This window comes from Xiphophorus hellerii, chromosome 7 (assembly GCF_003331165.1).
Source record: "Xiphophorus hellerii strain 12219 chromosome 7, Xiphophorus_hellerii-4.1, whole genome shotgun sequence".
NCBI classification, from domain to species: domain Eukaryota; kingdom Metazoa; phylum Chordata; class Actinopteri; order Cyprinodontiformes; family Poeciliidae; genus Xiphophorus; species Xiphophorus hellerii.
In genome coordinates this window covers 9,767,555-9,791,887 of record NC_045678.1, presented here as the reverse complement: position 1 = coordinate 9,791,887, position 24,333 = coordinate 9,767,555, and the positions used below count along the sequence as shown (strand labels likewise).

Here is a 24,333-nt window from a genome sequence, read left to right as displayed (position 1 = left end):
TTAGTTTAAGCTTTCAGTTATGCTTTTTATATTAAATAATATGGAAAATATTACAAAAAATATTTAGTATTTTTCCTTTTCATAGTATTAATAGTCTACTCTTATAAAGACTTTGTCACATTAATTAAAATAATAAAAATAAGGTATTAGATGAATAATAGGCAGAAATAATACTCAGAAAGGATGAAAAAAAATCAATTCTCGTCAGTGATTGTAGCCAAAAGCCAAGATCCCAGAAAAGCACCGGAATTCTCATCACCAGGAGCGAACTTTTCGAAAAGTCTCGCGATAGTCTAGTGTGGTTACCAGGGGAACGCGATCTTAAAAGTTATTTGCTCCATTTGCTCAGTGTTTCACTTCCCGGAATTAGCGTCAGGACCGCAGCTTTATTTTGCTCTAACTGTATGTAAATGCAGTGTCGCTCATGAAGGAAAAGTAGTGCAATGAGATGCCGGAGCGTTTCGCCCTACCGTCCGCTCATAGTGAGGTTTGTATGTTCGTTTAGGTAGCATTAGCATGTCAAAGCTATGTAGCTAACTGAGTCGGAGTTTATTTTCACCGACATCATCAATAGACCAATTCTCTAAACTGTGGTTTATAATTTGTACCTTACGGGACCGATTTCAGGTGAATCTCAAATAGGTTGAAGTGTTGTTGTGCTCAAGAATATAGTTTAAATGATCAGTTTGTGAGAGTAGAGTGCAGGTTCATGTTATACGTTCTTCCTGTGGGCTAATATAGACTGAAACTTCGCCCTAAAATTCGATATTGTTTACGAATATTAGATGTTCACTTTAAACTCAGAGTAGATGTGTTCGTCTGTCTCATTCAACAACATTGACATTTGAATTCATGTTAATTGTTTTTTTTTCTGGAAAAAAAAAATGTTTTGCTTTGACACTGATGCTACTTTCCTCCCCTTACACAGTTTCGTCCTTCAGAGAAACATTAGTCAGCAAGATGCCGTCACCACAAGTTCTCCAACCGGTTCTCAAAGTAAAGGTTGACGAGCTGTTTCTCAACTGGCTGAGTGATCCTGGAACGCAGTCGGTCCTCAAGGATTTTCTAGACTTAATTAAAAGTGGCGAGTATAACGGCTTGGGTAGTGGAAATGCACAGGACAAAAAGTCGTTGAGCTTCAACGAGAACAACAACGTAGCATCACAGAAGAACCTTTCAGAGAAAAAGCCCCTGGGTACCAATTCAAGCCCTGCACCCAACAGCACCCTGCCCTCTCGCAGCAGCAGCAATGCACGGGTGACAGGACCCAATGGGAGAGTACTGCGGAGGTCTGTCAGCACGAAGAAGGTAAACGATCTCTTTAAGCACAAAGTTATAACATGGACACTGCCTTATGACGGCTTCAGACACAAGATGTGCTCCCCTGTCTTTCCATTTTTGTATCTCCATCCATCCATTGTGTTCTGCTTAACCAGATCTGGGTCACAGTAGTACTAGGTCCAGTAGGGAAACCCAGGTATTTCTCTCCTCGGCAACATCTCATTCGGTGCGATTCCACGATGCTTCCAGGCTGGAATGGAAACGTAGCCCCTCCACTGTGCTCTGGGTCGACCTCCATATTTCCTCCCAACGTTATGCATGTGGAGAAATTGCGTTAAATGACGGATATTTCAACCAGCCTCCAAGTAATAAAAAACACAAATAACGGCACTGATAGCTTGGTGAGGAATCACGTTATTGTTTCTTTTGAATTTTTTTTTTCTTTTGGAAAAAGAAAGATACATCCCTACACACTGACTATTCATCACATTTGTACTGGCCTTCAGATATTTTGTATAAGTTTCTTAACCAGTGATTTAAAGTTGTTTTGGTTTTTTTTCTTGCCATAATCTACTTTTACCCTTCTGCAAGGAAATATGGTTATGTGACGGCAGTGAATATTATCTGTTGGGAAAAAGTCACTGAAAGTTTTTTTATTTTTGGTTTAACTGTCTTTTCCGAATCAGATGAGCGCAGTCCATCCCATAGCGCAATCATATCGTAGATTTGAGCATTTTCAATCACTATTTATCAATATAATTAAAAAGAAATACTTACTAAAAAGATAGAAATAAGTGATTTGCAGAGCTTAAATACTTGAATACAGCATTGCTAATTTATAGGTAATAAGTAGATGGAGGTAGGAATTTGTGTGGATTAGAAAATAGGGTAATAATTGACCTGGAGGCGCAAGTTGATCTTCCATGTCCCATTTTTAAATGAAGTTATTTTTAACGAACACAGTTTTAAAAAAATTATTTGTATTTTTATAATGATCAATTAACAAGTTTTTTCCATTTAAAATAAAACAGCCTTATGAGTTGAAAATGCAAGAATCTTCAACCGGTAAGATAAATATCTGTGAAACAAGAGCTTCAGTTAAATGATATTCTGATGCACGATATTCATGTGTCGTATATTTTGTGTCAATAAATTAAAGTGTAAAATGACTAAAACTAAACAGATTAGTTTTGTAATTACTATATTTTTTGTTGAGTATTTGCAACATTTCAGAATAACAACATCGTTATTTTTAATGGTTTTTATCAATTCACAAAAATTGTCCAGAGTAAAGCACAGAAGCTCTGCTGGATGCATTATTATCTCAATGTAAACAGTGGAAATAACAGAACTCATCTTGTTGTACCTTTAAATCAAATTAATGAAGGTACACTGAAGCTTCTACCTGAAAACACTGGGTTTCCAATCCACTAATAACTTGTATCTGAAATGTGAATCTTCACTTTGAGTAGAAAACTTTGTATTAGGGGTCAATTTCATGTTTTCATGGAAGAGATGGCAGCAACTGATTAGAAAAATCTGCAAATGTGGATGGGTTTTGTTACGGCCCAAGGCCCATCCTCTGGCCGTAACAGTTTACAGTACTTCCGTGTTGCTGTTTTCTCTTGGATTTTAACTTTCTCTTGCTGGCCACAAGAGGCTGCTGACAACCTCATAGCAGTAATTATATCCCAAACAGAGTCTTCATGTTTGTGGGTCTATGTTGTAGATATTAATCAAATTGTCTAGCCTCTCCCTTCAATGAATGTGGTATGCGGTCAGGGAGTGTTTCACCCAGCCCCACCTGAATCACTCAGGTTGCTCCCTGAGTTTTTGTGTTATTGATCTTATTTCATCACATCTAAGCCTCTAAGGATAAATAGTTTCAATTGTGGGGGAAACAAATCTACCTGCCAAAAGAAAGGTTAAGTCAATAGAATGTTTGTCGAAGAACTCGCGTCCTGGTGTTGGATTATGAATGACACCGAGACCGTCAGACCGTCAGCTGGGTGTACGTGCTTCTCAAGAATGCATAACCCACATGATGCTGACTCGCTAAAGAGGGGCACAAGTGAACTTTCAAGTAGTTATTGGTTGCCCATCTGTGTCCTTACTGCCTGGAACATCAGGGCAGGAGAACATAAGAAATATAAAGTCATATCCCCAAATTTTCTTTGAAGTAAGTCCAGTTTCTCACTCAATTTCTTAACTGCACTGACTGGTTTGCATGGAAAACTGGCAGAGTGTTTTCATTTTTTACATGAATCCGTACTCTCCCCAATAACCTTTGGCCCCAGTACCCGCTCACCACAGATTATTGTAAAGCAGCTGCTGGACAGTTCCTGTATTCCCCTGCAACGTGTCACGCGTTGCGACCGCTCTGATTCACTCGGTATCAAAGCGATAATGATGTCGTACGGGTGTGATATTTCTATTTTGAGACAACAGAAATAAATTCCGGCATTCAGATGCATTCTTTAAAGGATTACTCAAAAATTCGATTTATGTCACACTGATGCAGGCTGGAACAGCTGCCCTGACTTTGACATCAGACACTGATAAAGATAGCCTTGGTTCCCTTGTGTTGGCATTAGTTACCCAGAACTCTGGCAGCGAGATGAGGTGTGGCAGCACATTCATCCTCTGCTTAATTTACTTTTATACCACCTCTATTAGATGCTGCTCATTGTCGAGATATGTGGCCATAGATTGTTTATTTAAAATATGTGCAGTAAATGCCAGGTCTTTGTGAATGGTTGGCTTTCCTGCCTGCTAGCTCAACTCATAAAATTATTTATCTTGTGAGCGCACTTGGCCATTGACAAAGAACCAATACTGTGTGGACAATACGGAGCGGTTAAAAGAACTTTTCTTTGACGTGGCGTGGAGAACACATTTCTCAACCTCTTTATTTCTTTTTAACTTGCTTAGTGGGGTTGAGCAACATGTCTGCTGTTACAAGCATGGGCCTCTGAGAACATGTTATCAGTTGCCTGCCTTTCAAGAGGGGGGGACATTGTGTCATTCCCCAAAGTGCTTTTGTTTTAGTTGTGGTTGGATGTCAAGAGTGGACAGTTTCAAAGTGTGGTTTCGGAAATAGCTTTAGCAATAGGCACGTTTACGTTCTGTGATTTCAGGCAGAAAATAGCAGGGAATGATAAAATACACCTGTAAAAACGACACTATGTTTACTACGGTGTCTTTTACAGTGGGGCATGAGATTTAAGATTTTGTCTGTGGTGTTCTTTTACTCTCTTCAGTTTATTTTATCCATCGTGTTTATTAATTAATTAATAACGCATGTGCAGGTAAAATGTATCAAATTGCTGGGTAAAAACATCCTGAAATCTGTTCAGTCATCTGCTGATGAAGACCTGTTGTCCCCAAGGTTTACCATTTCTGATGGTAAACTATCTTGTTGAGCAAGAAAAAAATGTGCTCAATTTAAATGAAAATAATAATGATGATAAAGAAGCTGACAATAATCTGCTTCAAACAGCAAAAAGGATCTATCCTCTAGACTTCTAGACGAGAGTTTTTTCTTCAATAAACTGAACTTACTGGAATAAGTTCAGTTTATTGAAGATGAACAATATGTTGTAAACAAAAAAATAATGAATTTTAAAGAAAAAACAAAAGTGGCACCAATGGTCCAGTGTCCTTCCTGTGCTAAAAACTCCTTTCTGAAAAAAAACAAAACAAAAACTTGTTACACATATGCACACATATTAGTTGATCTCTGCTGTGCTGGATGTTACTCCCCTGTATCCCTTCATTCAGATTAGCTTGTCACCTTCATTAACAATATTTCTCATGAGCAATAAGATCCCTGCTGAGTGTCAGTAGCTGAATACCGTAAAGTTCTCTAACTTAGGATCTTTTATCCACTTCTTCTACTCTGCAGGCTTGTAGGTTTATTTTTATTTATTTATTTTTTCAGCAGTGTGATGATGCTATTGCTTTTATTCTTATGCAAGATGGCTGATCTGCTTACATCATAAAGTAGATCCTGGCACCCATGCTGTCAGTCAGTGAGTTCATCATGTTATCAGTAAATCAGGCCTATGTTTGGCACATTTTCACATTACATTCCTAATCCTTGTCACATATATTGAGCGGCAGCAGCACGATTACTCATGATGTAACTGTGCTGTAGCTTAAGCAAAGGGATATGTGCACAACTTGTCCCTCTGGTGCAACTAGGTTACTAATGCTAAATCTAAAGATATCTGTTCTTAGCATTAGTGGAGCATCATGCATGCTGCTTTAACTAGTGTTTGAGTAATGGTCACTTACTCGAAATGTTTCATTTTAGCTGTTGTGTAATGAGGTGAATATGACTGGGCACATGTTTGTGTACAAATCAGATTTACTGCTGGAGTTTACAGATTAGAGACGCATGGTGGAGTCACTGGGTTCCTGTGTTTGTTTTCATGTTGTTAAATTGATCCATCAGCGTGCAGACAGGCAAAAGCAGCTTGTTGACCCACTCGCTGGTGAGTTGTAGTTTGGATTGATTGCCGAAAGTTTCTCATCTTCATGATTTTAAGGGAAAACCCTTAATGTAATTCCAGAAGGAGGTTAAATTCTAATAGGCATCACATGCTGTTGTGATAGCAGCAGGTCTTTCCTCTTAAAGCATAAATTTAGTTTGTTTCATGTTGTCAGGAACTCAGCAGTAAGGCCAAAGATATTCTGTTTGATATTTCTAAAAAATGGTTAACACAAACCCATCAAAAAGCAAAAAATCTAGAAAAAGAAAATGCCAACAAAGATAAATCTGATTACAAACAAAACTTACCTCTGACAATGAACACACAGGGAAATTTATACACAAAGGTTAGCCTACAAGAAACAAGGAGAGAATGGGGAAGGATACTAAGACAACTAAATGCACCTATAGGAATTTAATTCAAGCCAACAAATTATAACTTCAAAACAAATGTGACGACTAAAAACATCATAACATGAAGATGTTTCCAATCCTTGGGATGTAGAGATCTTTGTGTTTTCTCCAGAGTCAAATCCCTCTGCTTCCAGCAGCCTGATGGATTCCTTCACGTTGTTGCATCATAAAAAGTCAATTTCTTTAATCTCAGCAAAAATAAATGGACAGTTAATGACCTAAACAGCTTTTATCAAATATGTGAACCCATGTTAGCAAACAGCTGTTTTAAATCATTATTGCAAAAAATAAGAAAAATATGATCCAATTTGCTGATGTGAAAAACAGATTTTCTAGCTAGGTATAGATTATGTAAATAGTTATAAAGAGATATATTTATATCAGTGCCAATTTACAGACCATCTCACAACACATTAAGCTCAGTTGATTACTCAAATTAAAGTTTTCAGTCTAAGGCTGTGAACAGCCTTCATACCTTCATACCTTCCTTTTCAGTGAAGTGCAGTGTGCTGCGTGGTGTACAACCACATCAACAGGGTTTGTACAAACCAGTGGAAAAACTGGATTCTGTGAACCTAAGTAAACATGACAAGTGTTTTTAGCTTCTGTTCACAATAATAGTGTTGTAAACACATAAAGGTTTATTGACCTAGCTTTCCCATGTGGACATTCTGTAATTTTTGATTGTCAGATGACAGACGATATAGCTAACTATATCTCTCTGTATAGTTAGCTTTTCGAGGACGACTGTTGAGCTGCAGGACAGGTGAATTTGCCATCATTCCAGGGCAGCGAAAACTGGAAGTGGATGTTTGTTTGAGGACTAAAGATACACTCTTGTTTCCCCCATATCTAGTTTCTTGGGTTGCCCAAACAGTGTTTGGTGATGCTTTTAATAGGCGCAGACTGAGTTGGTAATCATTCTTTGAGTTTGACATGCCGGCCCCACCTCCCCCGCTCTCAATGGCCCATCAACTATAATAAGACCTGGAATGACTGGCAGCTGAAGCTTGCAAAGGGAAGTCAAAATAAAAATCACAAAGATTGGATGTTAAGTAGTTTGTAATATGTGTGATGAAATTATGGCTTGACCTGCAGCTATTTTATCTTGGAGTACTAAATCCTACTTTGTTTACTTTTAATCTTTCCTCTATGTTTTTCAGGCTCAGTTTATTGCAGACTGAGCCACATTATTATACTGTAATGTGTAGCCTTTGTGATAGATCCTGTTTTTAGAAATCTCATAGTTCTGTAATGTCAAGATTTCTCATCCAGCTGGATTTTCGGGCTCTTATCAAGGACAAAGTTTTGTCAAAGCATAGTGTGTGGAAGCTTTTTACAAGAAACATCGGTAAACACGAGCAGCGCATTCTCATATCAAGGTGCATCTTCCCAATTGATCGCCGAACACTGCAGGCAACAACAAGTCCCGTCTCTTTACATAACCCTTCCACGAGCACGGAGGAATGTAAACTGGAAAGGGCAGATCCACCTCTCACACCCCTCCCATCCCACACACACAGTCCAAGTGAGTCCCACACACATGCACCCAGTCACTCCTTATCTCCACCAACAGCTTTGAAGCAAGAGCACCCTGACCCATCCACATGTGTGTACGTGCATGTTAGGTAGAGTCAGGGACAGCAGGCAAGAGCCGAGGGTTTTGCGATCAGATCTGGAATGGGAGGGAATGTCACAGTAACAGCTGCTCCCTTGCATTAAGAGGCTCTGAGGCTGACAGAGGACAATCACAGGGACATACCCCCAAAGAGGACCCTCCACTGTGGTGAAGTCGCAGTGCAGATTGCCTGTGGTTTGCGCGGCCGAGAGAGAGGAACGCTGGATTGAGGCGTTGTTTGTGCGCGCGACTGCCCCATCCTGTCTGGAGCAAAGATGAGGATGAGGGAGCTTACTTTACGTCAGGATCCCGACCTCAGGAAGGAGCTGGCTCTCCTGGCGCGGGGATGCGACTTTGTTCTGCCTTCTCGGTTCAAGAAGAGGCTCAAAGCCTTCCAGCAAGGACAGGCAGGTGTTTTTATTGAGTGTGCTGAACTTTTGTGTCGTACATCATCTTCGTTTCTCGTTCTTAAAGCGGAAACAAAACGGTTGTTGAACTTTCTAAAGAAAAGGTAACAAGAAGTTATTGTGGGGGGTTTTTTCTCTCCAAAGATGAGCGGGGAACTTTCTTCTACCTTATTATATTTCTGTTTTGGTACATTGTGTCCAGCTGCTACCCTGTCCTCTTTCAGACCACATCATTTGCAATGTGCAAAATGTCATGTGGCTTAACAGTTGTGCTCAAGAACTCCGCAAGCATGAAGCGAGAGAGGGGACAGCGCGGGGCAACAGGAGATGTTTATGTCCTTTTATAGCCATGGCTGATACCAACACAGAGCACTGACAAGCAGAGGATCAGCAGCATTTGTCATTTGTCATGATAAGCAGATTATCACTTGTGGTTTACAAGCATCTTTTGTGCCAGGCCCAGAATTTAAAGGCCTTAATAAGCTGTTGTTGAAATCTTTATTGATAATTGATCAATACAAACCCCAGAGACATTATTTAATATTTTAACAAGATGCAGTGTGGGTGTGTTTTTCTTTATTAGTCACAAATTGATTCATTTGTAAATTTATTAGGGCTAGCAAATGGACCTTTGTGTAAGATTATGACTGGGAGTAGCATCATGTTTTCAAGTTGCTTTATTAGTAGAATAACATAACAATACTGACTGTAAGTGGTTTTATCTGTCATTATATTATTAAAATGCGACACTCTCATTATTTGGTTAAACCTAATGTCACTTTGTGATATACAAAACAGGGACCTTAGCAGTGTAATCTCATAACTCCAAAGTCTTCACAGTTGGAGATTTAAGTGGTTTCCAGTTGAGTTTGTGGTGATGGTGAGACTTCTACAAGCCTAAAGATCTGCTCTGTTTGTGTTGCCACTAAAAAGGAGGACAATTACAGAAAACAACAAACATCCCATATTAACAAAAGCATCACAATCACAAAAGACCTTCATTGTGCATTTGTTCTAAGGGTAGGGTTAGAAAATGATGCTTCTTGTTTGATATTGTTTGCTGATGAATGAAAATTGACTAACAGTTTGTGTTTGTCATTCTGTGATTTCAGTTTTTGACTGATATAGTTGATTCTTGGTTTGATTTGGAGGTTATTGTTCTTTAATAGAGGGAGAAGATTTGAATCCAATAGAAGATGGAGAAATTCAAAGATTATTCTGATTTCTGCATTAATGCATCTGAAGTGGCAATACTCTAAAACAAGGGTGTCAAACTCTAGTCCTCAAGGGCCGGTGTCCTGCAGTTTTTAGATGTGTCACAGCTACAAGACACTGGAATGAAATGGCTTAATTACCTCCTTTTTGTGTAGATAAGTTCTCCAGAGCCTTGCTAATGACCTAATTACTGTATTCAGATGTGGTGCAGCAGAGGCACATCTAAAAGTTGCAGGACACTGGCCCTCCAGGACTGGAGTTTAACACCTGTGCTCTAAAACTTTTTTTTTTTAAATCACTGAACCCAATAAAAAGGAGTCTATTTACTTGTTCTTGTTATATTCAAGTAGATGAAGAAACACATATTCGTTGTCTTCTTTTAGTATAACCTTATAAAGATCCCTTACACTTGAGTATGTATTTATATATTAGAAGACTGTTGCTGTTAAAGAAATAATAGCAAGCACTTCATAAAAACGCAGCAGTGCACCAGTTTTCTTTTTCTTTCAAAGATTATGCAGCTGCTTTATTCAATGTTGTTTAACAATGATATCATGTTTGTGTCATCGGGAAGTTTAACAGGTCTTTATCTGTTCAACGGTTATCAATGTGAAGCGTAAAAGCATGATTCAACTCCCACAACCCTGGGGGTGAGTTGGGTTCAGTCCAGTTCACCTTTTATCAATTAGACTCTGTTGGTGTGAAAACAAGCAAACTAGACAATCCACCAAGAATATGATTCCTACTGAATAATTTTACCGTAGTAATTGTGTCTTCACACCTGTGGGAAACATTATAAAAACCGATTTATTGGCTCCTATTTTATTAATGAGAAGTTTAAAGAACTGTCTTTAGATTGTGTAGTATCCTATGTAAATTGGTCTAAAATGTAGGGGTGCACCAATGAGTTAGCCCAGATTTTCCTTAATTTCTTGATAATTGCATATGAAACCCATCTTATCCATTGATCTTACCTGCCTCCCCAAAGGTTTAAAAATCTGCTACTGTCTGCCGCTTATCTGGAGTCGGGTCACGGGGGTAGCAGCTTAAGAAGGGAAGCCAGACTTCCCTCTCCCCGGCTACTTGTTCCAGCTCTTCCGGGGGAATCCTAAGGCGTTCCCAGGTCAGCAAGGAGACATAGTCCCTCCAGCGTGTCCTGGGTCTTCCCCGGTTCCTCCTCCCGGTGGGACGTGCCCGGAACACCTCACCAGGGAGGCGTCCAGGAGGCGTCCTGACCAGATGCCCGAGCCACCTCAACTGGCTCCTCTCGATGTGAAGGAGCAGCGGCTCTACTCTGAGTCCCTCCCGGATGACTGAGCTTCTCACCCTATCTCTCAGGGAGAGCCCAGCCACCCTACGGAGAAAACCCATTTCGGCCGCTTGTATCCACGATCTCGTTCTTTCGGTCATGACCCAAAGCTCATGACCAATGATGAGGGTGGGAACGTAGATTGACCGGTAAATCGAGTTCTTCGCTTTGTGACTCAGCTCTCTCTTCACCACGACGGAACGGTACAGCGCCCGCTTCATGGCAGACGCTGCGCCAATCCACCTGTCGATCTCCCGCTACCTTCCTCCCTCATTCGTGAACAAGATCCCGAGATACTTAAACTCCTCCACTTGGGGCAGGACACCCCCCCAACCCGGAGAAGGCACTCTTGCCTTTTCCAGCTCAAGACCATGGCCTCAGATTTGGAGGCACTGATCCTCATCCCGGCCGCTTCACACTCGGCTGCGAACCGCTCCAGCAACAGCCGCAGATCACGACCTGATGAAGCCAACAGGACCACATCATCCACCAAAAACAGAGATGCGATCAAAACGGATCCCCTCAACACCTTGGCTGCGCCTAGAAATTCAGTCCATAAAAGTAATGAACAGAGTTGTCACAATGAACAGAATTCATTGTGACAATAGTCACAATGAAATTTACCACTATGAAAAACTCTCTAAGTTTTATCAACACTAATAATATCTCTAAATTGACAAAAAACACATTAGTGTGTGACTGAGAGGTGACTCAACCTAATATTAGCCAGACGCTTCAGCTAGCTGCTTCCCATGCAAAGATCCATAATACAAGAAAGTTACAAATTTTTGCTCAAATAGTCCTTTTAGAAAAAAGCGTTGGCAGACTTCAGAGTTCACACCTGAAGATTATTTACTTTACAGAAAGCACAGTTTTTTTTAAGTTGGAAATAACTGACAATATGTAATATCCATGCAAAAATCTAGGCTATTTTTGCAAGAAACCTTTATTCATTTTTAGGTGAAATATTGTGTTTAATTTGTGAAACAAGAAATGCAAAATTTAAAACTCGAATTTGGTTAAATATAAAACTGAATTTGAGGAAAAAATAAAATATTTGGAAAATATAAGGCTGCTTGCTGTCTTTTTCTCCTTTCCGTAAGCTTTATAAAACAACTTTTATGTAGATGTGCATTGGTGCACTTTATGAATTAAAAGCAGTTTGTGTTTAAGACAAAGCCAACTTTGAACTGTAAGTTTTGCATATCGGTTATGCTGGACATGAGTTTGATGATTTTTATGACCTAAATGCTTCATTGTGTTTTCCTTTTCTTTAAAGGTTTTGTATTTGCTTTGAGAAAACTGTGATAAAATGGAAGTCAGGATTTTACAGAACAGATGCTGTGGTATATTTTTGCCCTATAACTGACCCTCTAACTGTGGAGCCCTAACGTGTCTCCTGCCAGAATTTAAAATTAACACATGCACTGCATGCCCCCTATAATTAAACCATTAAGTCTGTCGTTTATACATACCATACTACTGCCTCTAATCAGGTAGCAGTTTTTTTACACTGTGGAAAGATGTCTCTGCGTGTTTTGTTTGTTTTTTTTTCTTCAATATGAACCACAAACATTCCTGCATCATAGGATTGTACTCTATTGATCCCTGGGGAGTCAACATTGTGGTTTTTGAGAGAACATATAATAGCTTCTAGTAATCTACATTTCAGACTGGAAAACCTGGCTTCACATCTTCAAAGCCACCACACCGATGATAAAATACCTTTTAGAAAAGGTTATGTAAAAGTGTCTAGAAAGTACTATTTTACAGTTTTAATAGTTACCACCAATTGTTGCGATAAACAATGTTGTTTTGAGACAATGTCAAGTCTCAAAACAAAATTGGTTATATTGTATTATTTTGATAATGGCACAATGATGCAAATTTGCTCTCTCAATAAAAAATAAACTTTACTTTATTTTTTTTAAAGAACACTTCACACTGTAACTGGAAGATATTGTAAATATACAAAATAAAACATGACAAACAATAAATAAATAGGAAATAAAAATCGCACACAGCAGAAACCATAAATACAATGGGTTACGATGTCTCTTTAAATAACATTGCCCTTCAGGATATATAAATCAATAGAATGGAAATGATCAAATCCATTTCATCATGTGATTAATCAATTATTCCAACATGCAATAAAGGTCAAAAACTGCTCTGGGAGACTGATGTGTTAATCCTGTCTGTATCTGTCTGAGCTTATAGAATTTAAGAAAGCCACAAAAAAATTTAACTGGAAAAAATTATGTTAAGAATTACTGAAACGTATGACTTCATGCACATCAGGATTACCATTAGATCCTAACTTCATCAGGAATATCTATTACAGATAAGTGGATAATGATTATGAGTCCTAAGTATTCACAGGCCTTCCCTGATGAGGTCTTCAGACTGCTTAGAGATATGGTTACATGTGGAATAAGCTGTGCTAGCATTTCGCTGCATCAGTAGCTAACAGTTTTTGTCTCTGTTTTGTTTTTATTTTCTTCTTCTTTCAGGCCCAGGTGAGGACGGAGGAGCCGGTTACCACTGCACTGAGTGAAAACATTCCCAAGTTTTACTTCCCACAGGGCCGGCCGCAAGCCAACCTCAACATCGACAGCCTCATTTCCAAAATTGAGAAAATATTTTCACAATTCCCAAATGAAAGGGCCACCATTGAAGACATGGGGCTAGTCGCCAAGGTGAGAACGTGAGCAGTCGCATCGCAGTCCGGCCGCCCACCGGCGGATTATTTTCACTGGTGCCATTTGGCTTCCGACGATTTGAATGTTTTCTGGTTATTAAAAAAACCTCCAATTGGAAAATATCATTTCCGTGTTGCTAAGGAATGTGGTCAGTGGCCTGAGGAGCACCTGAGAGCAAGGACTGCCAGGTTTACTTAGGGAAATCTGTAAATGATATAATACTGCCTTTTTTTCCACCAAACATAGTTTTGAATTAAAACTCCCTTCTGTATTTCTTTTACATTTGCTCTATTTTAGAAGCTGTAGAACACACATAACTAGTGTTTTTACTGTATGCACTGCCTTGTTTTTCTGTCGTAGGCCTGTGAGTGTCCCCTCTACTGGAAAATGCCATTGTTCTACTCAGCTGGAGGCGACAGGACGGGTTTTGTCTCGGTACACAAGTTTGTGGCTATGTGGAGAAAGTAAGACAATAGCTATTTTTATTCCCACTAGACCATTGGGTCATTCTCTTCCAGCTAAATAGCTCACACATTGGCCTCTGAACAATTGTGGCTGCTCACTCGGGGAACATGGTCTCTGAAAACACATCTATACTGATGGGTTTTTTTGGGGGGGGGGGGGGGGTGGAACCCCCCCCCCCCAAACAGACGTCATTGGCTTTAGAAAGAGCAGAGAAAGTCACAAAGGAAGAAGAGGGCAGTAAAGGGAAGAAACTAACCATTTAGTGTTTTACTGTATGAAGCTTAGATACTGTGGGGTTTCTATGAAAGTATCTATGAGCTGAATGTTGCTGTGTGCAATAAGCATGCCCTTGTTTTAATGTGCGAGTCTCCAGAGAACTCGGACAGACGTGGCCTTTGACCTAAACCCATAACTAGAGCTTTCTTCGTTTGGAGGCCATAACACCCTGAGCACCTTAATCAACCAGCGCCGATGCAGAATTCTAATTTCAGAATGCATTATTCTGCACTTGTAATCTTTAGTCTCAGGAGTTAAACCTTGACTGAATGATGAAAAGTGGCTTTCAAGCCAACGAGGCAGCAACCTCACAACCATCTGTTCTCTCTTTTGCTTTTCCAGAACGCTGCAGACCTGTCACGATGATGCTTCTAAATTTGTGCACCTCTTGGCCAAGCCTGGCTGTAATTACCTGGAACAAGACGACTTTATTCCATTCCTGCAGGTACTGACTGCAGCACACCCAGGGAGAGAGCAGGACTTGGCAGTGTGGGATGGCAAAATTGCCCTGGCTTGGGTGGTGCAAACTGAGCTTAATTTGCGGCATGCCCTTCTGAGACCTTCCTTGTTTATGTAAAGAAGGGAGAATTTGTGGGGTTTTTTACATTGCCATGCAGAAGTATTTCTAATACATGTTCATATTTTGTCATATTACGACCACATACCTGTGAGGGTTGTATTCCAATGTGCTTCATTGGATTTCTTTTCAGTTATGTCAACACAAAGTGGTGCATAATTGTGTAGTGGAAAGAAAACTGTTTGGGTTTTTTAAATTATTATTATTTTTTTGTGTGTGTGTGTTGTGTACATTTGTATTCAACTCCCTGAGTCAGCACTTCGTAGAATCATGTTTTGCTGTACTTACAGCTCCAAGTCTTTTTGGGTAGGTTTCCACAATATTTGCGTATCTAGAGATTAAAATTCTAGACAATTCTGTTCACCTGACTAAAGATGATGCAATTTGTTCGCTAATGATCTAAAAAAAAATATTAGTTCAACGACCAGATGCGTTTTTGCTTAGCTTAACTTACACACAGACTCCTTAATTAATTGCCCCTGATTTTTATCAACGGGTATCACATTAAAGAGTGTCAAATAAAAATGTATGCCACACTTTTTGTTTGTAGAAAGTGGTAAATGTGTAGTTTTCCTTCCACTTTGCTTTAGTAACGCTGCTTGTGTTGTCATTCCATCCGGCAGGTTGTTCGCGGGTCACAGAAACCGGCCCTTCCCTACACCTGATTCACATTCATGCTTGCGTGAGCTTTCAGTCTCAGCCGAACACCCGTTAGCATAGTGGCAGAGATTCCGTGTGGCACACGCTGTTTAATTTGTACGGCTCCTCTCGGCGAATCGCCTTTGACTGTTTTGATGAATGAAAGGTGGATTGCAGTGGAGTAGATTTGACTGTCCCAGCCTGTTTCCTATGGCCAGTGATTTATGTGTTTTCTATGATTTAATTTCTCCCAGTAAGAGTCAAAGAGGCATGACGGCTGCCACGGAATAAGGCCTTTTAATAGCATTGCCACCATTGCATTTATGTCAACGCTTTCTTCCCTTGGTGGGTGCCAGGAAGGTTGGATAGAGGAAAGACATGAAGAATTGTTTTAATAAGACTGTAACTACAGTTTATTAGAAAACGCATGCTTTGGTGACTTCATGGCATTACGAAAGTAGTAGTATTTGCTCAACTGTCTCACTGAGTGCTTTAAGACTTCACAGGAACATTTGTATTGGCCAGCTTCTCTCAGTAATCTCTGATGGGTTTTCTGCTCCCACGAGAATTGTGACAAAATGTACAAGAGGCCGACATCTGATGTCTCTATTAGTGTGGATTCATACTCCTGTTCAGGCAGGCTTTGGGATATATCTTTCACAGATTTAAACCAGATGTGGACTGTTACTTAGCTTGTCTTTGAAAGTAACGGTGTAATTTACCAGAACGTATCTGTTAAAGTGGCGGTTGTAAAACTTCACAGAGCTAAAAATGATTGTTTCTTTTGTGGGGCAAAAACTGAGTAAACCATCTGTACTTTATGCTTTCAGGATGTAGTGAACTCGCATGCAGGCTTGGCCTTTCTAAAAGAAGCACCGGACTTTCACTCGCGATATATCACCACGGTATGTGGGGGGGGGGAGCCCATTCACAAGGCGATGGTACTGAACAGGATTTTCTGTTTTTGTGTCATTTTTGGACGTTAACACCGCTGATTCTTTTTCAGGTAATTCAGAGGATATTTTACAATGTGAACCGGTCATGGACTGGAAAAATAACCTTTTCTGAGCTCAAGAAAAGTAATTTTCTTCAGGTAAATCTCATAATTGTTGTTTTTTCTTCTTATATCTGGTGCCCTGGTTCTTATTCATACACCCTTTAATATTTCCACATTTTGTCATATTACAACTTTTAACTTCAAAGTATTTTGTTGATACTCAGTTGGACCAAAACAAAGTGGCAAATGATTGTGAAGTAGAAGCCATATGGTACATTGTTTTGCCTTACTTTAGTAAAAAAAAAAAAAAAAACTGAAAAGCATTTGTATTTTTCCTCTCAGACACTGAAATCTTTTCCCATTTATCTTTGCAAAATGATTTAAGCTGAGTAAGACTGGACAGTTCTGGCTTTACCACCTAAAGATAACAGTTGTTGGCTTAAATAATATTTTATCAATCAAACCACTTTTTATTTGTATAGGTCCAAATTGCATCAGCGTGGAAAGATATTAAATATTGCCTTATTTTAAGTACTCATTAAATACAGGGAAAATTAATATTTGAATAGTTTAATAGGTAGTTACATTAATAAATTCTGTCACCCATGGCCCTTTCAGGCATGTTTTGTTCATTACTTTTAATCCTTTATTTAAATGGGAAAATCTTTTGAGACTCATTGTCTCATTTACAAGAGAGATCCATTAAATACATCGACAACAAATAGCATTAAAAAAAATAGAATCTATTTAACAATTCTAAAAATCAAATGTTCACAGTGATGTGCAGTTTTGTTTTTTGCCGTTTACAACTGCTCTGTATTTTTCTTTTACGTATTTTATGTATTTTTTTAAAAACACATAGAATTTTGTGCTTGTAAGGAGACAAACTGGGGAAAAATTTCCAAACATGGAATTTTGTGAAGACACTTAATTTAATTTGGGGATTTGTATATATATATATTTTTTTAAGATCATACTAGACTATTAGGTTAAATGTCACATGGGAAGAAAAACCTTTTCCCGTCATTTATTTGCACAGAATGTGGCGCTGCTGGAGCAGGAGGAAGATGTGAACCAGCTGACAGAATACTTCTCCTATGAGCATTTTTATGTGATCTACTGCAAGTTTTGGGAGCTGGACTCTGATCATGACCTCTACATTGACCAGAAAGACCTGGTGCGGCACAATGACCAAGGTGAACCAGTCGCGATCACTTAATCACATCCAAAAACTCTCCCTACCTTTTTATTCAACACTAAGCCATTAACTTGCTCCATTTATGACATTTTTTTTTATTTCTCCAGAACTTAAACGGGCAAATAGGAGAGTTTTGTAGGACCGTATTAGCTCCTCACCCATAGCCAGTAAAATAGATTAATCTCCCCCTCTCTTCACACCACATGTTTTTTTCTGATGATTCGAGGGTGAGGCAAGGGACATAAGACACAAGATCAATAAGAGAGCAGCGTATATACTCTGCTTTAATGACGCCATGTCTGGAACAATTTCTAACACTATGCGGTCACAGCGATGACCACCATGAGTTATGGTGCTGTCACAAAAACCGAACTGGAAAGAATGAGAACGGGGCCACATGTGTCGAGTTGTTTGGTGACCGAGAGAGAGAGCGAGTGCTCTGTTGTAAGCGACTGCTCCTCTTTGTGTTTTGCAGCCATTTCCCAGAAATTGATTGAAAGGATATTCTCAGGAACAGTTACAAGGTGAGTCGAGTATCAGAATATGTTGTTTTAATGCACGCTACCAGTATTTATCCCCTTTATCTGCTGTTATCATCAGGGACAGACGGGTGTATAAGGAGGGAAGGCTAAGCTACGCTGATTTTGTTTGGTTCCTCATTTCTGAGGAAGACAAGAAGACTGACACCAGGTATCTTGACTTTTGGCCACACTGACTGTATCATCCTTCTTCCTGTTTTCTAAACTGATTGTATTTTTTTCCTTTGCAGCATAGAGTACTGGTTCCGCTGTATGGACCTGGACGGGGACGGGGTGCTCAGCATGTATGAGCTGGAGTACTTCTACGACGATCAGTGTCAGAAACTGGAGGCGATGGCCATCGAGCCCCTTCCGTTCGAGGACTGCCTCTGCCAAATGCTCGACCTCGTCAAACCCGAGGTGGAAGGTCGGCGCTGTTTCACATTTGTCCTCATAGCGTGCAGTCTGGCTGTCCTCGGTGGCAGATGCACAGGCGCGTTTTCAGGCCAGATCATTGATCATCGGCCGAGGGAACGGTTACAGATGAGAGGACTAACTGGGCTGCCTGCGGCCAGCTGCTGGTGTCATCCACACTGTCAACAAATTCCCTCCAACACTTAACTCCTCCACTGTGTGATTTAGAAGTTCACAGTGGGGTATGCGTGTTTAGTATTGACGGCCACTGCTGGAATGTGACCCAAGTGCAGCCCGATGGTGTGCTGCACGAGTAGAGTTGTATAAAATTACATGTAACCTGATATGGAACAACCTCTTCACCGAGATGTTTTTCCGAACAGTAACTAGGCAGAGCAACCCAAAGTGTTCGAACAGATTGTGGGGGGCACTTAAAATTCTTCACGTAGGTAATGTCATAAATTCAAAGAATATCCATACTGATGCCAAGATGTGTAACTTTAAAGCCTATTGCTTCCCTACAGCTGTGCAGAAACAGCTGAAGCCTTCATTGTCATTTGCACAAATACACTGACTGACAAAGCCAGGATTTTTGAGTATATATCTGAATTTCAAGCAGTAGACGACTTAATACAAAACAGGCTAACCTTTGAGGCCAGGGAAATACCTGTAAATCTTTTGGTGTTTAATAGTGTAGCATCGAGGACAACACCATTTGTCTTATTTTAGGGAAATGGCTTCTTTTGGGATGCCCCTGATAGTGATCCAAGTTATTAGAATGTAGGCGTATATCAAGTCCGACTCGATATACGCCTTGATTAAAACCATGTACTCACAATAAACTCAGCAGCTTTATTATATTTTGTCGTAATAATACTTTGAAAAGCATGCCCTTTCCAGGTATATCAGTCAATGACTTTTATTTGTACAGTACATTTCAGCAACAAAGTACATCAAAGTGCTTTACATCATGAAAACATGATGAAAAGTCACATCTTGCCCCTTGCTAATGATGCTTTTGGCTAGGCTAATGCTAGCACGTTCACTCCGTTTTGATGTGACTCATTGATAATTCGACTTGTAACATATATCAGTTCCAGTTGTGCATGTGCAGACGAGACGCTAGTAAAAACTGTTTGTATCCTTCATAAACGTTCCACTTTGAACGTCGTAAATTGTAATCGCAAGAGTTTCAGCTGCTTTCCATGCAGACTGAGCATGTGCATGGTCGGTTATACAATTTTAAAAGTCAGGTTTAGTTTCTGAAAGGCGGCTGAAATATTGGCAACATTTCTTGCTCTGTTTCGAATCCCATTCAGTACAACAGACATCAATGGCTAAGATTAGTCAAAGAAATAATTGGCCCCAATATTATTTATAATTTGGCATTTGCTGATTAATCAGGTGGTTTATTGATTTTACTGGTTGCAGCACAGCTTTACCAGGACCTGTAAACTGACTGAATATTAAAACAATTAAAGATTATTCCGAAATGGTCGTTTATTATAACTCACCCCTAATTTATTTCCACTGTTAAACACATAAAACTGTCTGGTACTGCTGGAATATATTATTACTAATATGCTCAGTGTAAGCGAAGGCATAAAATGGACAAACAGTATTCATTCTGTTCCAGAATTATTCACACTCTTGTCACATTACACCCCAAACATCAGTGCTTCACTGGGACTTTACATGATAGGCCAAGACAGATTGGCCTATATAACACAGATGTAACACAGATATATCAATTCAATTCAAGACATTTCAAGTATGTCCTTGCATACTTGAAATGAAAGGACAAGTATGCATCCCTTTTCTCCTACCTCCCTTAAAATAGTAGGTCACCTACTAAGTAAATAGAGTCCATCTGGATGTAATTTAAACTCACTGTAAATTCAGTTGCTTGGTAAATTTAAGAAATGTAGATACTTTCTAAAGCCCCTGTTTGGGTACTTAAATGTCTTTTATTTTATTTAATTTATATATTTATTTGTTTATTTTTACATTGGGTAGATAAGATAACCCTGCGGGATCTCAAGAGGTGCAAGTTGGCCCATATCTTCTTTGACACTTTCTTCAACATCGAGAAGTACCTGAACCACGAGCAACGGGACCCTTTCTCTGTCATAAGGGTGCGTAAGACACGATGGGTTAGGGTCATCCTCCCATCGGAGGTCAGGTCCATTTTCTAACCACTCCTGTTTTGTTTTGGGGTTTTTTGTTGTTCCAAGGAGACTGAGACGGACGGCCAAGAGGTCTCAGACTGGGAGAAGTACGCAGCAGAGGAGTACGACATACTGGTGGCAGAGGAGGCTGAAAATAATCACTGCAACGATGTGTAAGTGTGGCGGCAGAAACAGCTGCAGCTCCAATAATCGGGGCCAGATTTTATTAAAATATTGACGAAGCGCAACGTCCACCTGTTGAAAGTCTTTCAGAAAAGTTTAATCTAGACATTTTGTGCTTCATTTGATTGTAGAAATACCATTGTGTTTTTAACTGACTATGCTTTAGAGTTACATTAGTTAGAATTTAACGTTTGCTGTACATTTATTGATGCTAAAAATGGAAGAAAGAGCTTTTTAAAGGCGTTTTAGCTGAAAAGTCTGGTTGTTTTGACTTGCCTGTCATGGTGGACATTTTATGTAGCCAGCTTGCTCTGACTGAGGATAATGTGCAGCAGCAGATGAGCTCCCCCCAACCCCTCTGACAGTGAATCAGTGATAAAACCAGGCTGTTGACAGGCATGTTGTGTGGCGCTTTTAGGAACACCACTGACCTCTAAAGACAGGCAGCTCCCCAGAGCAGGTAAGACACTCAGGGTTTCAGCAGGGCCAAAAGTTTTCCTCCTTCCCTTTTGGTTTTTTTTTGTTCCTTCTCTCTGGGAAAGTTTCAACCTAAACCTACTCCTAGCGTCTATCCTCCCCCCGCCAAATATTCACGCATTCAAGACAGAAAGTAGACCTGGAAGTTTATTACCGAAACTTAACAGCTTTTTACATTTAAATCTTTATTTTACCTGAGGGAAAACATGAAAGCTCCTCCACATCTGTCCCTGCCTTCGTGTGGTGCTCCTGTGTCCTTTCCGGTTACATCTGCTTGCTAAAAGACGCGGTTCAAGGCCATGGATAAATCTATTTTACTTGCTTTCTTGCCATGACGACTAATTTCACTCATTCCGGCTTTTGGCGTCCTTTAAAGCTTTATCGGCACCATGTGGTAAGTTTGTAGAAAAACGGCGATCTCGGTTTCTCGTCAATGAGAAACCGTCTTCTGCTGCCAGGTTTGATTATTCTTCAACTCCTGGCAAGAAAGCAAACGTGTTTCCCGCCTGTGTTCATAGCATGGGTTCATTTACCCCATACTGCTGTTGAATGTGTAGAAATGGCACGAGTTGGAAATTCAATTTAAAAAATATATGCATTTTTATCATTCTATCGAATTTAGCGCGCACACAGTGAAATCCAGACGTGTTAATACCCCTTGAACTTGGTTGAAATGCTTTGTCATATTACAATCACCAATTGTCCTGTTTTACGAGATGGGCCAACACAAATTCAATTCAAAACTACTTTATTTATCTCGAAGGGAATAAATAAATAATCTACTTCATTTGCTTTTGCCACTTATTTTTAAAAGTCTTTTTCTGGTTATATGTTGAAGTAGGAGATGTGATCCTTATCCGTTGTGATTGATGGTTTAAACTTCCTCCTCCTCTCCTCCTTTTCAACTTCTCTAGGATTTGGGTTTATAATTCAGGGCATTATTTGAGCTTTGGATCAGCTGCTCCCAGTTGTGCAAAAAAAATAATAAATACCCTGCTGCCACGGATACCAATTGTCCAAAAATAGTAATAATTTTTTTTTAAATCCTTCCAGCTGCACAGCATCGTAAACCAAAGGGAACAATTGTCCCAAACATGCAGAACCAAAACCAAAAATATTATAAACATTTTTTTTTTCTTTTGAAAAAGAACAAATCAGAACGTAAGAGAGATACGCCAACATACTACCACCAGGAGTCGTGTAGTTCTAGAAAGACAGCACATAGATGTGAAGTGAAAGAGAGATTGTGACAATCTGGGAATAGTGGCATGCTTTTGTATTCAGCTCAGAGCGTCACCTTCCAGCCGGAATCAAAGATCTGCATCTAAATCCAACTAATAATCCGTTGCAAGACTTGAATATCGATTTTAATCTGACTGATCTGGAGCTTTGTTGCAAAGAATGGAGAAGGATTTCAGTGTCTAGATGTCCGACGCCGATAGAGACAGAAAACCGTGCATCATCTGCCTTCCGCTTTGTATTGGTCCATCCCCCCAAAAAAAAATTAAAATCCCAATAAAATGCAGTCCAGAGAGTGTGAATACGTTTGCAGGACACATACCTGTTAGAAGAGCCTGCCAATCGACAAACAAAAAGTTTGCCGATTGGCGGGCTCTTCTAACAGTGTCATAAGTCTTGGAATACATTTTCAGCATGATTGTTTAAATCCAGCATTAATTAATAGCACCTTGGCGTCCTGTAGAGAATTTCCAGAGGATTTATTGGTATCCAACAACTGTGTTATTGGTAATCCCCGTCTCCTTGTGTCTGTTTAGGTACGATAATCCCTTGAGCCCGTTGGGGCAGCACATCTCCAGCGAGCTGGGTCTGACGAAGAGACACTTCTTTGAGATCCCCACGCCACACTGCAACCTGGACATGGACGAATACGAGTACGAAGACGACTTCGAATGACCCCAACCTCCCGACCTCCCACCCCTCCTCTTCCGTATATACAGTCAACGTGACGTGGTTATGAAAACAGCGTAACGCGAAAAAAAATAAATAAATCAACAGACGCAAGACTCAAAAACCAGAAGACGCCTTAGACATCTCGAAGTCCCGCACGTCCAACGAACGAATGGTTAAAAAGTGTGTGGCGCTGCAAGGTTTCCAGCACTCAGAGAGGCAATTTTATATTTTCATGTGTTCCACTTTAAAAAAAAAAAAAATCACCAGAGATGACTTAATAATGTTGAAAGCTGTAGGTCTTTTTTATTTTTATTTTTTTCTTTCGCTATTGTTCCCTCCTCATGTTAAGAAGCCTTTACCGTCACGGATCATTCAGGGAACGTCCTGCTGCACAAAAACATCAGAGTTGCCAAACGGCATTAGTTCTACACCAGATCTCCCTGAATAGTTTTAAGAGACCTTATCGATTTCATTCAGGGATCAGATTTATTGGCTAATGTTACATTCCAGTGATCATATCAAAGGGGTTTTCGACGAGGCTGTAGATGCTTAAAGGGTCTGTTGCTGTAAACTCCTAACGAGCCACAGTCTAAGCCTTCTGCTCGCCGTTCACATGACCACACGCAAACCGCATACTGAACGTGTCTGCATTCATTAGGACTTTAACGTAGAGCTGGGTTTCTAAATTATTTGAGATGAATTGATGAAGTACTGTACATATTTATTATGAGTTTGCCGTGTTGTAAATGATGTGGAGTTTTAGACATTTTTCTATGGTACAGAGTACTTTGCGTGAATGTGCTTCGAGAGAAAATAAAGGAAGATTTGGTTGTTTTTTTTTTTTTTTCTTTGATTAATAATGAAGCTTTAGTTCCAACAGTAAAGGAATAGTGCTGGTTTTTATACTATATGACTAATTTCGTCTGAAAAGAATGTAGGACATTCTCAGAATGTATGGTTTTCTTGTTTTTGTTTAGTTGTTTTTTTCCAGTTGCCCATGTTGCTCTGTCACCGTTTTACTTCTGCTGTGCACTCACACCTGCATAAATGTTCCGATGCCAAAAACATAATT

At 39.8% G+C, this 24,333-nt stretch overlaps 1 protein-coding gene across 3 annotated transcripts; it reads left to right on the top strand.

Moving 5' to 3' along the window:
• Positions 1-309: 309 nt before the first annotated feature.
• ppp2r3b (protein phosphatase 2, regulatory subunit B'', beta) lies at positions 310-24,331 on the top strand. 3 transcript variants are annotated; one of them, XM_032566815.1, is made up of 15 exons: positions 310-487; positions 929-1,308; positions 13,250-13,435; positions 13,799-13,902; positions 14,522-14,624; positions 16,226-16,300; positions 16,402-16,488; positions 17,432-17,588; positions 18,066-18,114; positions 18,191-18,280; positions 18,360-18,535; positions 20,539-20,657; positions 20,757-20,863; positions 21,292-21,333; positions 23,126-23,237. In XM_032566815.1, the coding sequence occupies exons 2-14, from the start codon at positions 961-963 to the stop codon at positions 21,308-21,310; spliced, it is 1,620 nt and encodes a 539-aa protein (XP_032422706.1). In that variant the 5' UTR covers positions 310-487; positions 929-960; the 3' UTR covers positions 21,311-21,333; positions 23,126-23,237. The 3 variants fall into 3 exon arrangements, with proteins under 3 accessions (XP_032422706.1, XP_032422705.1, XP_032422707.1); XM_032566814.1 differs by lacking the exon at positions 21,292-21,333 and having other exon boundaries at positions 23,126-24,331; XM_032566816.1 differs by lacking the exons at positions 310-487; positions 929-1,308; positions 21,292-21,333 and adding an exon at positions 7,740-8,212 and having other exon boundaries at positions 23,126-24,331.
• Positions 24,332-24,333: the final 2 nt, after the last annotated feature.